Here is a 16,243-nt window from a genome sequence, read left to right as displayed (position 1 = left end):
GTTTCACCAAAGTGGCAAATGTCTGAGACATGTATCCCCACAGGCTTGGCTTCCCCCGACAGTTGGCTGACACGCGGGCATATAACTGGGATATTGTTCAAATCGGCGTTAAACCCAACTCACTCACTCCCTTGTCACAACTGACACGTGTATGAGATGGAAAGAGACGCACCATGGTTCATTATACTGTCAGTACAGTGCTATGGCTGGGGACACATTAAAACTCAATATCAATCTCTTCCAAGATGGTCAGGTAATCTGTAAAACTTACAGTAGAAACGTTCAATATTTCACAATCAATGATTGTTTGTTGATGTCAACAAATACGTACTCTCAGTGCCATGTTCGTCCATATATAAATATCATTGAGCTGTTGCTTTTACTGAAATATAACATTGAACAGGGCTGAATATGTCGTTGTTTGCTTGTACTTTCATATTAGAAAATATACACAGTGCTTGACACAGTGAATGGTAACATTGTAACAAAACGGAAGGCAGAAGGAACTAAAATCCATTCATGCGTCCAATAATATACAGAACATTGAACATGCATGTGATTGAAACATTCTCTCTTGAATAACACGCTTGCTGAATATTCATATGACTTGCAGTATGGCAATATTGAGATATTGATTTGTACAACACTCTTGATCTTCCGGAAGGAGTTGGGTAGATTTCCAGATAGGCTAAGATTATTGCTTTTGATTATAGTATTGACGTGCGTTGGACAACTGTTTTCTGAAATGTCTTCGGTTCATTCATCTCGATACAAGTACGTTTGAGTGTGTTGGTCTAAGCTCCACGTCGAGTTCTGCAATTTTGTACTGTTGTTAACAACCAACCCCAGTGTTTATATTCGAGCATTCTGAGGTTATGTACTAAAATGAGATTAATGGAGTGCCAATTTCCCTATAAATGCAACCCTTTAGTGTTTGTAACAGCCATCAACCCACTGACTCTTCATTCCAGCGTCATGTCCTTAACGTTGGGAAATTAAACATTTTCTCTGGTCAAGGAGAAATACGATATCTACTTACCACCCACTCTCGGCATATTCAACTTATACTTGTTCTTAAATCAGCAGCAGTCTAATATAAAACAAATAATACTTTCTTTTGGAGCTCAACCGAAGAACTGACAGAGCATATATTCTGTCATAAACACATGCAGTATCATTTCAGTGGAAAGACACAGGCCATAACAAATTAAAATGACCTCTCAGATAACACAGTTACTTACACATGGGTTAGACTGATAAAATTAAGACCGGACTGGACTAGTCAGCAGCATTATAAAAGAGTTTCTAAAAGTTGCGTTTCTTACAGTTCAACGGCTTGTGGAAGACACCTGAATTTTTTACTATACTATACTTTACACTCAACAGCCTCATTGTGCCTCAAGTGGCAGCCTCATTGCTCAGTGCGTTTGCAGTGCTAACCCAACTGCATTAAGAGACTGTGCCGCTATCTAACATGGACACCACACTCAGACACATCATAATGACCTGCCCAAACTTGTTTTATCCCTTTAATGCCGAGAGCCCGGCACGGTAACAACGTACCATCTTTTGACGTCTTTGGTTATGACGCGGCCAGGGGATCGAACTACCGAGCTTCCACTCACCGGGAAAACGATCTTACCTATATTCAGCGAAGGCGGACTTTATGGCTCAAAGATTAGGCTCGTCCCGCTTCAGCAGACCGGGTTTCGCTTCCAAATGTGAAACGCGTGAAAATAATTTTGTATGTTCAGCTAAGTGCTACTATGTTTCGGACTGAATATGGTTCCTGATTCCTGGTGGTCCAGTACAGTAATTGAGTTAAAAATACATCCTTAAAAAATCCGAGTAGGCAGAAGAGATCTTCAGAAGCCCATGTTTGACGTTAGGGTCGACAAAAGAGGACCGGGTTTTTGCAATATATGAGCTGACACGTGATGTCTTAACGTTGGAGTAGAGCGTTCGGTTAGTGCATGTCATTGCGATATAGCTAGACTGTGGTTGAATGCAGCGTTAAATAACGTTTTTCTAATTCGCTCATACCAATGGTCGAACAGTACTTGAGTGTGATAATTGATGAGAAACCAATCGGAGCCCATCTGAAATTCCTGTTTATTCGAGAGGGGCCCTGTTTCACAAAGCGATTTTAACACTGCGACTGACGTATGTTATATTAACGTATGAGAGCTTATTAAGGCAGTCGTTGATGAAGCTCGTCTTATTGAACAGTAACGAGGTTTACACACCAGGGACAGCCACGACAAACACAAAGGAAGTAATAAAACTCACTTGGATCCACGAGGTAAATTTCTTTTGCAGAGAACACCTGCAAGTAAACCAACGTTGAATATAAAACACGGATGTATACGATCATTATTGACGAATCCTATTTCAGTTGTTGTATCAAAGAGTGTAACTGTTTGATAAATCAATATACTGTTTATGTACTCATTGAGCATTGATCTGTATGCACAGTCAGTGACAAGTCCCCATATAAAGAGATGACACTGTAAGAAGACGACCACTTCTGAATCAGAATATACGCAAAGAACCGCTGAGACACTTTCGCTTTACTGACACAGACAGACATACTGCTTCTGAAAAGCAACGGAAGAACAAAGGAAGAAGAATTGAAGCAACTGTTACTAAAGATGGGATTTGCTGCGAGTATTGTCCTGGTAATATTGTTCACAGACTATGTCATTTCAGGGGTCTTTAAGGGCTTTGAGGTTGTGGGGTCTTGTATGGAACCCCATAGCTTCAATGGTGGGCCCTTGAGGACAGTTTACGGTCACACCGCTACATCCTGTGCCAACCTGTGCAGTGGGGAGACACTGTGCCATTCCTTCACGTTCAGGAACTCCTCTTCAACCTGTTTTCTCCATCGTGCTTACATTCCCGAGTGGCCCTGTGACAAATTTGGCGACCTCCACTTCAACGACGTGAGTACCTTCAGGACATGTCATTGAATTGATATCCTGTTCATTTAAATAGTTTGAAATGGGTTATTATGAATAAAGTTTAATATAGATTAATGCAATATGTTGAATTGATCACGCCATCCTTGTTTAAATTTTGGCGTGCATGGTCGGAAATGTGTCTGCAGCAATAATTAGAGTTATGAACTGGCACCAGGTTAACATATTATAGATCAAACAGAAACGGTATTTAACTGCTTGTATGTGTATCTCGCCGCGCACAAACTAAGGTTTCTAGCAAGCTTGAGAGACGCAACACTGCATATCGAATTGCTGCACCCTGGCGGACTGGGACCCCCGTGCCGCGAATTTGGAAGAGTGTGTATTTGAAAATCATATTATACTATATGCTAAATTAGAATTATTATTGACACTTTCGATTGCAAACCCGTAATGGTTATTTTATTCAGACCTTCAAGGACATTCTTATGAGTGCAGTTTGTTAAAATGCATACAATGTCCATATATGTGCATTTTGTTTTGATGTCTTTAATCTGATTTATTTCCAAATCATAAATAGGAATGGGACAGCGTATGTCTATGTGTATCACATTGGCTGGATGACGTTGTCACGAAACCTCTTCTGGACTCTTCTTCATAAGCATAATTTACTTTTTTGGCCCCCCAAAACAGGAATGGGAATGAAACAAGTAATTATAATAAGGATATCATATTCGTTATACATTAACGTTATTATACTCTTCAAAAAAAGAAACTTGACATGGATGTAAAACCACTGTTTGCCAAATATCTAAAATGATTACATTAAATGAGAACCAAATAGGTCAAACAGAAAGATGATGTGTCTATAATTCGCGAAAACACATGTTAAGCACATCAACGTAGCGTTTGGCGATCAATTTTACAGCTTCATCCAAACGCAACCGCCTGTTAAATACGTACAGCCCAGGATCCTGCATTTAGGCATGCAGGCCCCCCTGCTGAATGGGTATAAAAATCAACATCAACGGCTGTTCATACAGTCCTTATAACGGCAGTAGAGGCGGTGACAGAATGCCAAGACTGAATGCAGCTCAACGGAACAACGCCATTGGGAGATTACAAGCTGGAGCAAGTCAGCAAGAAGTGGCCAGGCACTTTGGCGTATCAAGACAGACAATCTCCGCACTTAGGACCCGATGCAACAACACCCACAGAGTTGACGACAGACCAAGGTCAGGAAGACCAAGGGTGACAACCCAAGCACAAGATCGATACATCCGGCTGCGACACCTCCGAGACCGCACTACCACAGCCACGTCTACAACCACACAGATCCCTGGGGTACGCAGAATATCAGATCAGACGGTACGCAACAGACTGAGGGAGGCTGGACTTTTTGCACGAAGACCTGTTCGACGTCATGTATTGACCCCATGTCATCTGGCGGACCGTCTGCTTTGGTGCCAACAGAGGGTTAGATGGGCACGTGCAAGGTGGAGAAATGTGCTGTTTACTGACGAGTCCCGTTTCCTACTCACACGTGCTGATGGGCGCGCACGTGTCTACATACGTTTGGGTGAACGTTACGCCCCCAACTGTGTGCAGCAGGTTGTCCCATATGGCGGCGGGAGTGTCATTGTATGGGCCGGAATTCATCACGGTGGTAGGACGCCTCTCGTGCATGTGGCGGGTGCATTGACAGGTGTGCGTTACAGAGACTTGATCCTTCAGCCTTACGTTCTTCCTCACGTCAACGTTCATGGCGGACAGTTCCAGCAGGACAAGGCTCGACCGCATATTGCACGTGTTTGTCAGAATATCTTACAGCACAACAACATCCAGACATTACCTTGGCCAGCCCGGTCACCAGATTTGTCCCCGATTGAGCAGCTGTGGGACGAGTTGGATCGACGCGTTCGCAGAAGGAATCCACCGCCCCAAACACTTCCGGCGCTTCTTGATGCACTTCAGCATGAATGGCAGCACATCCAACAGCGTGTTATTGACAACTTGATTGCATCTATGGGTCGTCGGTGTCAAGCGGTGATTGATGCACGTGGTGGGCACAACCGATACTGACATTTTCTGTACCCCTGTGACATTAACTGTATCGTGTACGTGTGTCTGTCTAGGTGACACGATTAATGTTTTGAACATTGTGTACATTGATCTTCAAACAGTGTTTCAATTATGGTTTCTGTGTCCTATTTTAAAACAATCGCATTATATTACATTTTGAAAGTCAGTGTCAAGTTTCTTTTTTTGAAGAGTATATTTATCAGAAGAACTTTGTTGATTTTAACCAGGCGGTTTGCCGTGGATTGATTTAACAACATCCGTCGTATCATGACGTCATGACCGTCTCGAGCTGTCAGAGTAAACGTACAAATATATACTGAACCGCAAAAGAAACGTCAACATGGATAGATATATGAGAAACCTTATTTGCCCAAACACTGTAAACATACTTTGTTCTTAAATGTTCATAAAGTGAAACACAACACTTGTCTCTGAGAAAATGGCATCACAAGTCAGTATCTCGTGTGTCCGCCATGTGCATTGATGACTGCCGTGCAACGTCGATACATGGTTGAGGCGGTTGAAGAAGGCCATAGGCACTTGAGCCCACACTCTGAGGAACGCCTGACGCAGTTGAGCTACAGTTGTCGGCCTTGGTCGGACGTCATTCAGCCGTCTTTGAATCTCGTCCCACAGGTGCTCAATGTGATTTAAATCGAGACTGAGGGCGGGCCACTGCATGGTTCTCATGCCGTTCTGCTGGAGGAAATTTCTTGTTGCTCTCGCAGTGTGGGCACGGGCGTAATCATGATGAAACTCGTGGTTGCGGCGACGTGCCAAATGAGGTATGGCGTGTGGTCTCAAGACTTGATCAATGTACCTAGCTGCTGTGACACCATTGCCTCTCCCTGGACTGATGTTCTGGAAGACCACAGGGCCGTCCCTCTGTGCAAGACCAATTCCACCCCACACCATGATGCTCGGACCACCCCACGAGTCTCTCTCAACAACACAAACATCCGAATAACGTTTCCCACGGCGTCGCCAGACTCCCTTTCTGCCATCTGCTGTTTAGATACAGTAACGGCTCTCGTCTGAGAAGAGAACTCTTCTCCACTGCTGGTGGTGCCAATGCCGGTGCGGTGTTGCCCACTGAAGACGGTCCCGGCGATGACGTGGTGTCAGAATGGGTCCTCGGTGTGGCCTGTGACAGTGGAGGTGTCTGCTCGTCAATCGTCGACGCACGGTGTCCGCACTTATGTGTCGCTGGTGTGTTCTCATGGTCTGTCGAGCAGTTTCCGCAGCAGGAACAAAGCGATCTTGAAAATGCTGTCGCACAATCTGACGATCCTGAATTCGGATGGTGACCCTTGGTCTTCCACTACGTGGTCAGTCATCTATAGTGTTGGTGGTCTGGTACCGTTGCTGGAGCCTGTATATGGTGTGACGCGGTGCTAATTAGCGTCATTTCTCTTCTAATTTTCTCACTCAATATTATATGTATTTGTACAGTTTTAAAGAGAATTGTATTCTCTACCTTCATATGTATTTGCTTTTATTGTCACTTTTCAACTTTTTATGTAATTCATGATTTTGTGTCAATGAACACATATTTTGCCCATGTGTATTCGTTGTTTATTGTCCCTACCAATTTCATTTGAATATTTATTGTCGTATATTTTATATCAGTGTATAGAACTTTTTATGACCTATACGCTCATAGTTCATATGTGTATATACCCACAATATAATTTTAGTTATATTACAAAAACCGTGTTATAGAAAACACACTCTCATTAACAAGACAGGGTTGTTTAGCCTTAGCCAACGTAAATAGGCTTATCTCCCATTGGTTAACTGATTAATTAAGTGGCCAATTAGTGATGGTCAATTAGGGGCTCTTTCTTTTAAAGGCCGACTCAAATCTTAAGTAAATATCGTGTGCGAAATACGCATCAGTCGGAAAGCGCACGTTAAATCTCCAAAGTAAGTTAAGTAAATCAGTAACGTCTCGGCGGACTCAGGTCACGCTGCTGGCTGCTGTCTTACTGCTGGACCGACCTAGGACTCTTTGACTGGATTTGGTGAGATCTTGAACTTTCTCTGAACTGTAAATGTTTGGATAACTTTGTCATACCCACATTTGCTTATCTTACCCCTTATTATACCCTTTTTGTAAGTTCGTAGACTATTCTGCTTGCTCTTACATTTTATTATAGGGTTATTTGTACTTGTAAGTTCATAGAACTAGCTATTTGTATCTTACAGTACTTTGGGAAGATATTTTGGGTAAAATCCTTATTTACGCTTTAAGCGTTGTAGTTCTGTTAAATCCACCTATTATCCCTTAGAGGTAATTGTCCCGTTTTTGAGTCCCCGCAAATTGGTCCAATTAAGAGCGTATGTTAATTGGTCACAGCTCATTGTCTCAAGGTGTGAATTCCTGACTGACGTAGACGTTAGCATATCCATTGTCTTGTCTAGCGTCCGGTGAGATTGATTAGCACAGCCTATTTAGTTGTGAGTTTGTCAATTAGCTCCATACTCAGGTGTTTATCTATCAGGTCCTACATTCCTGTTGTTGTAACCCCTACTTGAGTTTGATTGCCTAAATAAATAAACTGTGAGTTTTAGATTACACGCCACTTGTTTGTATTATTTTTTTCTATCCTGACCATTGCTATTCACTGCCTGACATGCGGGTCTAAGTCGATCCCCATGGCAGACTAGTGAGGCGATTTTGGTCACCGTGATAATGGTCCTCACGTGGACTTGAAATGTATTGGCTACTTGCCGGGTGGTTTGTCCAGCTTGCAATCGTCCAAGGGCTTGGTGTTGCTGACTTCTTATCAGTCTTGGCATGTGGTAGCAATTCAATAACGAATGAATGTTATCCGATCTGGGTAGATTTTTATAGGGCAAGAAACGGGGGAACGCATGTGCATTTCAATTTGCACGGAACTCGCGTGCATCGGGCTACCATGGCCATTGCCGTGATGCGTTTGGGCGATCGGTTTTATTGTCATCTGCTTTGTTTTTTTATCATCAAATTTCATTTTTCTGGACAAGCTGATGTTAAATTTTAGAGACTTTGACAAAAATTACCAAGATATTTAAATGACAACTTTTCATGCAATGTTACTTGGAGTGACGTTTCTTTTGCGGTTCAGAATATATGCTCCGGACAACTACTTGAACAACTTGAACGTTTGAATTTGATAGTCTAATTTTAAACATTGGATCAACTATATTTGTATGATCGGATGACAATGTATTGGCGTTGGGTGGTTGAATAGCAGTCTATTATGCCTTGTCTGTAACTGTTTGAGTATGATATGTACGTGTTTGGCACACTTAACGTATCTACAGTAAAACTCTGTTAATTCGGAGTGTATTGTTCCGGTAAAATCCTTATTAGCATTCTCATCTAATGTCGTCAATGAGGTTATCTCGAACCGAGATAAATCGACACAGTTCGATAATTCCAAGGCGTGTACGCGTTTTCATACCGTATTGTCATTTGTTCCAAGGTCTGTGGACTAAAACACTAACGAAGCGTTCTTAAACATTCACCAGGCTTCCTAATATACTTGAAAAAGAGACATTGGCGAGATTTTGTATATATTTGTGATACCACCCCATACAATTAAGGAACCGCCCCCAAATCATGCCGTGCGACGTAAACGTCCATAAAACGCCCATATAGGACGTCTCCTTACTCGATTACTTCGGTCATGGAAGTCGAGAGTGAACCTCGTTTCGTCAGCCCAACGTCGATTATCCCAGTGCTCACGGTCTCAAAGTATACACCACGAACGCCTCTGATTGAAATGACATGCCGTACGTTGTTGGGTGACACGTGGACGCCGTGGACGCCGTGCACACCAAATGACTAATCTGTCCTTGGCTGGAGTTGTTCCCCTTGGGCGTCCAGAGCGGCGTCGATCATCGACGGTATGTGTTTGTTGGTGTAGGGCTAACAATCGGCTGATGACAGATTTAGAAACATGCAGCGTTTGGACATGTAAACGTTCAGCATGTTGCAAACGTCGCATGAACAATGATGTTGCTTCGTCAACGATTTGATGTGTCTTTGAGCGTTTGCCTTGAGGAGAAAACAACATGCGTCTGATCACAACCGAGTCTGAGTGGCAATGGTAAATCTGGCATACCCCCACTTGCACGTGCTGTCCATGACTGTCACAACATTGCGTTTGGGAGTTTGATTTATTCGGAAATATTCCTGCTACATAAATCACTTTCATTGCCAGACATTAGTGTATTCTCCTTTAGTTTCACCTCAAAACAACTTATCCCATACATGTTTTATATAATTTTTATATTTTCTCTTGAAGTTGGAAAAAGCGGCTTTTAGCTCTTCTTTGTGCAATCGTAGAAGGGACATTGTCGCGTTGTTGATAATGTGGTATTGTTGCCCTTTTCTATTAATGGTGCGTTTGGGAGTTTGATTTATTCGGAAATATTCCTGCTACATACATCACTTTCATTGCCAGACATTAGTGTATTCTCCTCTAGTTTCACGTCAAAACAACTTATCCCATACATGTTTTGTATACTTTTAATATTTTCTCTTGAAGTTGGAAAAAGCGGCTTTTTAGCTCTTCTTTGTGCAATCGTAGAAGGGACATTGTCGCGTTGTTGATAATGTGGTATTGTTGCCCTTAATCTATTAATGGTGCGTTTGGGAGTTTGATTTATTCGGAAATATTCCTGCTACATACATCACTTTCATTGCCAGACATTAGTGTATTCTCCTCTAGTTTCACGTCAAAACAACTTATCCCATACATGTTTTGTATACTTTTAATATTTTCTCTTGAAGTTGGAAAAAGCGGCTTTTTAGCTCTTCTTTGTGCAATCGTAGAAGGGACATTGTCGAGTTGTTGATAATGTGGTATTGTTGCCCTTTTCTATTAATGGTGCGCATGTGTAGTACGTGAATTAATCTACGCATGCGCATAAATGGTTCTACTCTACAAGCCATAGTATGTATGGCCATGTGTGTTGCTTTTCTCAAAATTAAAAGAAATCTGTAATCGTTGCTTTACAAATTCTTTCACATACCGTTATTGTCGGTGTCGTTTTCGTGTCGCTGTGACATAACTGAAATAATTTTCAAAACGGTGTTAAACCGAGTCCTTGGACGGATGACCGTGTTCGGCAGCATTGCTTCTGACAGTTTCTAGGGCTTCGGACTTGCCCCTTACTGAAGTACATATAACACACGGGGTGTCTCGTGGGGCAAGTGACTTTGTTCAAAATATACCTCTGTTCAGCAGCAGTGAATGGGTACCCGTTAGGATGAGATGGCAGTGAGGCTATTAACCTTCCAGCGCCTCACAGGCAGCTTGGGTTGTACATTTCCCAGGGAGCTGAGAATGAAATCCCAGTGCATCACTGATCCATTGACTGGGGTAATAATGCGCTTGGAACATGCTGTTCAGCATGGAAAACTGGACAAAAATGAACTTTTGATATAACTAGATCAAAAATAAAGCCACGATTGGTCAAACATTCGTTTATGCGGCTTGGCATAATCCGAATCAATCTCCCAGTGACAATTTGAGTTTGGATAACGTAGCGGGTGGCATTTGGTAGCTTACACGTCTACCGATCATGTTTGTTTGTTTGTTTGTTTGTTGTTAATAGCCACACTCAGCCATATTCCAGCTATATGACGGCGGTCTATAAATAATCGCGTCTGGACCAGACAATCCAGTGATTGATATCATGAGCATCTATCTAGGCTATTTGATTACGAAGACATGCATCAACCAAGTCAGCGAGCCTGACTACCCGATCCTGTTAGTCGCCTCTTACGACAAACGTGGGTTGCTGAAGACCAGTTCCAACCAGGATGTTCACGTGTGTAATTTGCGAATAGGAAACAGCTACGATTATCAATGCACAAATTCCAACCAGGATGTTCATGGGTGTAATTTGCGAATAGGAAACAGCTACGATTATCATTGCACAAATTCCAACCAGGATGTTCACGGGTGTAATTACCGAATAGGATACAGCTACGATTATCAATGCACAAATTCCAACCAGGATGTTCATGGGTGTAATTTGCGAATAGGAAACAGCTACGATTATCAATGCACAAATTCCAACCAGGATGTTCACGGGTGTAATTACCGAATAGGATACAGCTACGATTATCAATGCACAAATTCCAACCAGGATGTTCACGGGTGTAATTACCGAATAGGAAACAGCTACGATTATCAATGCACAAATTCCAACCAGGATGTTCATGGGTGTAATTTGCGAATAGGAAACAGCTACGATTATCAATGCACAAATTCCAACCAGGATGTTCACGGGTGTAATTACCGAATAGGATACAGCTACGATTATCAATGCACAAATTCCAACCAGGATGTTCACGGGTGTAATTACCGAATAGGAAACAGCTACGATTATCAATGCACAAATTCCAACCAGGATGTTCATGGGTGTAATTTGCGAATAGGAAACAGCTACGATTATCAATGCACAAATTCCAACCAGGATGTTCACGGGTGTAATTACCGAATAGGAAACAGCTACGATTATCAATGCACAAATTCCAACCAGGATGTTCACGGGTGTAATTACCGAATAGGAAACAGCTGCGATTATCAATGCACAAATAAGAGGAGACATATTGACACCACTTATGTCGCAGATAAAAAATGATCTGCTCAAAACAAAAACTCGAACATGAATCCGACGCGTCTTATCCACTGCACCAGGTCTAAAATGGACCAGGGTTTTTTCAAATCTCCAATCGTCAGATCCTCGAGAACCTGAATCAATAACTGTAGTACTCGACCATTACACTTCAACATAAGTACCTACTCAAAACCATCTGCATACTTACTCCTCCCAACAACATGCTTTCTCAAACCTCTTTACAACATTAATGCTGTTTACACAAATAAGTGACGTGTTATATTGAATGATAAATCGACCAACGTAAACCAGTCTTAAACAACGAACAACAGAACATGAAAGTGAAGGTGTGGCTTTGATGGTTCCTTTTACTTAAAACACCGAGGAAACTATTTACTTCTCACACATAAGATTTATATAAAAGGATGTCATATGATAAAGTTTTGTAAGTGTTGGACTGGATGGTAGTATTTGATGGTAGTTACTACAATGTGTCCACATAGGGAAAGCGTTCAATATCCTTGGTGATTTGTACATATGTTAAGTAGTAGATGGACGGCTGGTGAGGTGGGCAAGGCTGTACGGTTGCTTTTATCTTCCGGAAGGAATAGCTCGTTGTGCAGGCGTACTTAAGTCTCCATGTACGTGAAATGATATAAACGGGTTCGTTGTTTAGGCACAGAACATTTTTTTAAGCAATTATGTCATTTTGTGAGTTGAATTCTAAGCCTGTGTAAGAAATGACAAATGTGCATGTAAATCTCATATTCAGGCACATATCGGTGTTTGTCATATAAATACTGATGTAAAAAGCCTTCCTGTTTTGCTTCAATAGGTATATGTTGGTTGTACGAGTAGTCAATTAAGATTACATCATGATACTGTACATCTTTATGCGCGTGTTGTGTCAAATGCCACATGCAACACGTGGTTGTATTAAGTGAACTGTACGTATAGATTGCCTTGGAAAATTAATGATAATCTGTTATTGAACTTGAAACTTTAGCTCAAATGTAAAAACACTTCTAGAACAAATTAAAGCAACAAAACATTTCCTCCGACAGGTGTATGACAAGCTCCTCAAACCATGTGACATGTGTACACATTTTCTAAAATTGATTCGTTGTTCAAACTACAAACTATGACTATGATGGAATTACTCCCAAAATGCAAACTGTATAGAGCGTTGTGTCCAATGTTCCCATTCAAGCAACGAATGTAGAATGTTTTCTACTGCCAGCTGTGACCTTTGAGCCTTCCTAACGGCAGCTGTTCCTAGAAGGATAGTACATGTTTATCTGTTTCGCGAACCCGTTTGGCTTTATTGTAAATTTACAGTGTTTTGTGTGAGTGGTGACAGGTTAAGGCTGGTAGCGGAGATCAAGTGTTACTCCGGATCGACTTTCCAGGGCTTCGTCCTTGCCCCGTACTGACACAGGTTTTTAAATATGTGCTATCTCCTTAGACAAGTGAACTGTTGGGAGACATACTATTATACTATATACAAAAGAAATTTTAAAAATGCAGCAATGAGGGTTTGGGTGATCTTTGCCCTCTCTACACGCAGTCCAGACAGCGAATGAGACTTCTCCCGGGAAGCGCTGACTAGTCGAAACCATCAAGAGCTTTTCGGAGAATCTGCAGACTCCCCAACAGTGAAGCTTACTGCATTACCCAGATTTTCTGAACGATTGTATTCCTGGCAACAAATCCGGGTACCCAATGTCAGTCAACAGATTGGAAGGTACCAAACCTAAGGCACGAAGAACAATGGGTTGTTGGACAAATTTGTAGTTGGGATGCAAGCGTGACATTTCGAAAGCGAGGTCCGCATATTTGCCATGCTTTTCCTGAATCTTGTCAATCACATTAGTGTGGTGGACCTCTTTGTCAAAACGACAAGCATGGCGCCATCATATCGCTGATACACTATATCGGAAAGTCTCATCAAATTCATTGCATAAGCTGCATTTCATATTTACATTTTGATGCAAAACACTCTTCTCCATGAATCCGGGCTGATTTGATGTGGCTTTTCGCTTGGTTGATACTGATTTCTGTACCGTCCAGCAGTACAGAACAACCAACAAAATCAACACTGACTCTGAGATTATGTCCCACATCCTTCGCACGTTAAAGAAAACTGTAGTATGAATTGTCTTCATCATGAGTCATGCCGTGCTTCACAAGAGGATCATCAGACAAATAAATGTGTACACAATACAATTATATCATGAACAGCTCCCACTTTTAATCAAAGCACGCCCTCCCATAATAATTGGTGAATGTAAACGATTAAGGGGAGAACGAGTGTGGCGGGATCTATTGTCTGACATGATTCTTCGTGTGAATTTGTCAATACCCTGACTTTCTTGTTTCGTTCAATCAACACCAAAAGAATACGCACTGGTTTTCCCATTTGTTATCATTATAAGGACCAGGGGACTAAAATGTTAGTTTCTACCGCTGTTTAAATTAATCAGTGTATACTTATACATCATCAATTTCACAAGTAACGGTAACAGAAATGAGGGTTTCATGTGTTTCACTTTGAGTATTTTAAAAAACCCAGATTTCTATTGAACTGTCAACAGATAATATTTTGGTTTCAGCTTTACAACCCCTGTCTTCATGGCGGAGACCACAACCCTGACACAAACATCTGTCGGTGTTTCAATGGCTACAAAGGAGATGTGTGTGAAGATGTGATTACAGGTAGGTCTGACACTTAGCAAATTATGACTTTATGCATTATGGGCTGTAATTTATATAATTCAAGCGTCGCTACGAATTTAATACTTTTGATATTAGTTCAAGTCATGTATTCACGATTCACATCACCATTGTAAATATATGGACAAATATAATCATGCAGTGTCGGTGATAGGGTATGCAAAATGATTTTTATTGGAACAATGATGTGCCATCCAATTTGACGAGACTCAGTTTATCATATTGCTAATATCAGCACTGTAAAAGTGTCTCATGTCATTTGGGATGTGTGATTTCGTTACGGATACGCACACACGCACGCACGCACGCACGCACGCACGCACATATACTTACATACACATTTATAACTATGCAATTGACGTACGTTGCAGACTGTTCCGATGGTGTGGCTCATTACAACGGACAGAATGGCGAATATATTATCCAACCTCATCTGTCCCCCCGCCCATTTATTGTCTACTGTGACATGGCCTTAGGTGGACGAACCACCATTTTGAAACAGAGCACTGGAAATGAAAACTTCAACAGACCGTGGGATGACTACAAGAATGGATTTGGAAACATTTCAGGAGACCATTGGCTGGGCAATGACTACATCCACTATATCAGCTACAGCAGAAAACACTCGCTCTTGGTACAGGTTGAAACGGGTAGCAGCTATCACCAGTATTACATGCAGGACTTTGGAGTAAATGATGAAGCAAGTAAGTATAACCTGACGTTTGGCCATCATTTCACCAGTGACAAGTTTCATGAATCCCTCGAAGACTGCCTTGGACCGTTGTACGGTTCATCATTCAGCACCCCGGACCAGGACAATGACAACAGTGCTCGGAACTGTGCTCAGGACTTTCAGTCAGGCTGGTGGTTCAAGGACTGCTCCACTTGCAATCCCACGGGCGTGTATGAGGCATCCCCAGTCAGTGGACAGGCTGGCGGCGCTGACAGTGACCTACACTGGACTCCTGGGCAGGGATTGGCAACCCGGTCCCCGAGGATGATGCTCTTGTACCTGGTCTACAACAACCCAGACACGTGGGGATAAGACAGTCAGCTTGGCCCTGGTCAGGCAGCCAAGGATGATTGAAAGAGACCAAGGCAGCAATGGATGAAGAAATACATTAAATATATTAAAAACGGAACAGATGACTTTTAACATTTTAGGTGTTACTCACAGCTTTCAGCGTCGGAGTGATCATTCATACCTTATGCCCGCAAAACAAAAGACAGAAAAAGAACTTCTCCCCCTAGTCTATTCCCACCTGCTCTGCTATCGATAGGTTCCTGTGGTGACCCTCTTTTGCCGTTATGCTCTGCATACGAAAGACAAATAGAATGAATATCCAACATATATAGTGCTTCTTTAGACAAAGGCATTAAGGTACGTGCATTTTCGAAATGGTCTCATATACTCTAAGCTCATTTCTACATTGAAAGTTTCTTTAGTGTTTGTGTTGTGCCTTAAAGGCTTTGCTAAAAAGTGATATTTATAATTCCTCTTTTTTTGTTGTCTTGCCCTATGTATTTGTATTTCTCAATTAAAAATGCATTCTGCAAAAGCGAGTTAGTGAATGTTGTTTAACCAGAGTTAGCATTCCAGCTACATCACTGCGACCTGAGCTAATAAAGTCGGGATCAAGGAAAACAGTGGACGAAAGAATAAGGAACCATTTATACCATCGGGGTACGGTGACAGGCCATCTGATATTGTCTGGCAACCCGATCACCATCTTAGTGGACTCTAGTTACCTATATATATTCATCACACAAGTTTCTGTAAAAGACACATAGTCCACTGCAAATGAATACACCATGCTAGGATTGCTTAGCCAAACATGATTTTGAATGTTTTACTATTATATCTTTATAATAAGTTTATTTATATATCC

General features: G+C 41.8%; 1 protein-coding gene across 1 annotated transcript; it reads left to right on the top strand.

Moving 5' to 3' along the window:
• The first annotated feature begins 2,538 nt into the window (after nucleotides 1-2,538).
• Nucleotides 2,539-15,866, top strand: LOC124149207 (fibrinogen-like protein 1). Its single transcript, XM_046520641.2, has 3 exons — nucleotides 2,539-2,942; nucleotides 14,234-14,336; nucleotides 14,726-15,866. Exons 1-3 carry the CDS (start codon nucleotides 2,652-2,654, stop codon nucleotides 15,397-15,399), a joined length of 1,068 nt encoding a protein of 355 aa, XP_046376597.2. The 5' UTR covers nucleotides 2,539-2,651; the 3' UTR covers nucleotides 15,400-15,866.
• The last annotated feature ends 377 nt before the right edge of the window (nucleotides 15,867-16,243 follow it).

This window comes from Haliotis rufescens, unplaced genomic scaffold (genome assembly GCF_023055435.1).
Source record: "Haliotis rufescens isolate VD_foot unplaced genomic scaffold, xgHalRufe1.0.p SCAF_4, whole genome shotgun sequence".
Classification (NCBI taxonomy): Eukaryota; Metazoa; Mollusca; class Gastropoda; order Lepetellida; family Haliotidae; genus Haliotis; species Haliotis rufescens.
This window is presented reverse-complemented; position numbering and strand designations above follow the sequence as displayed.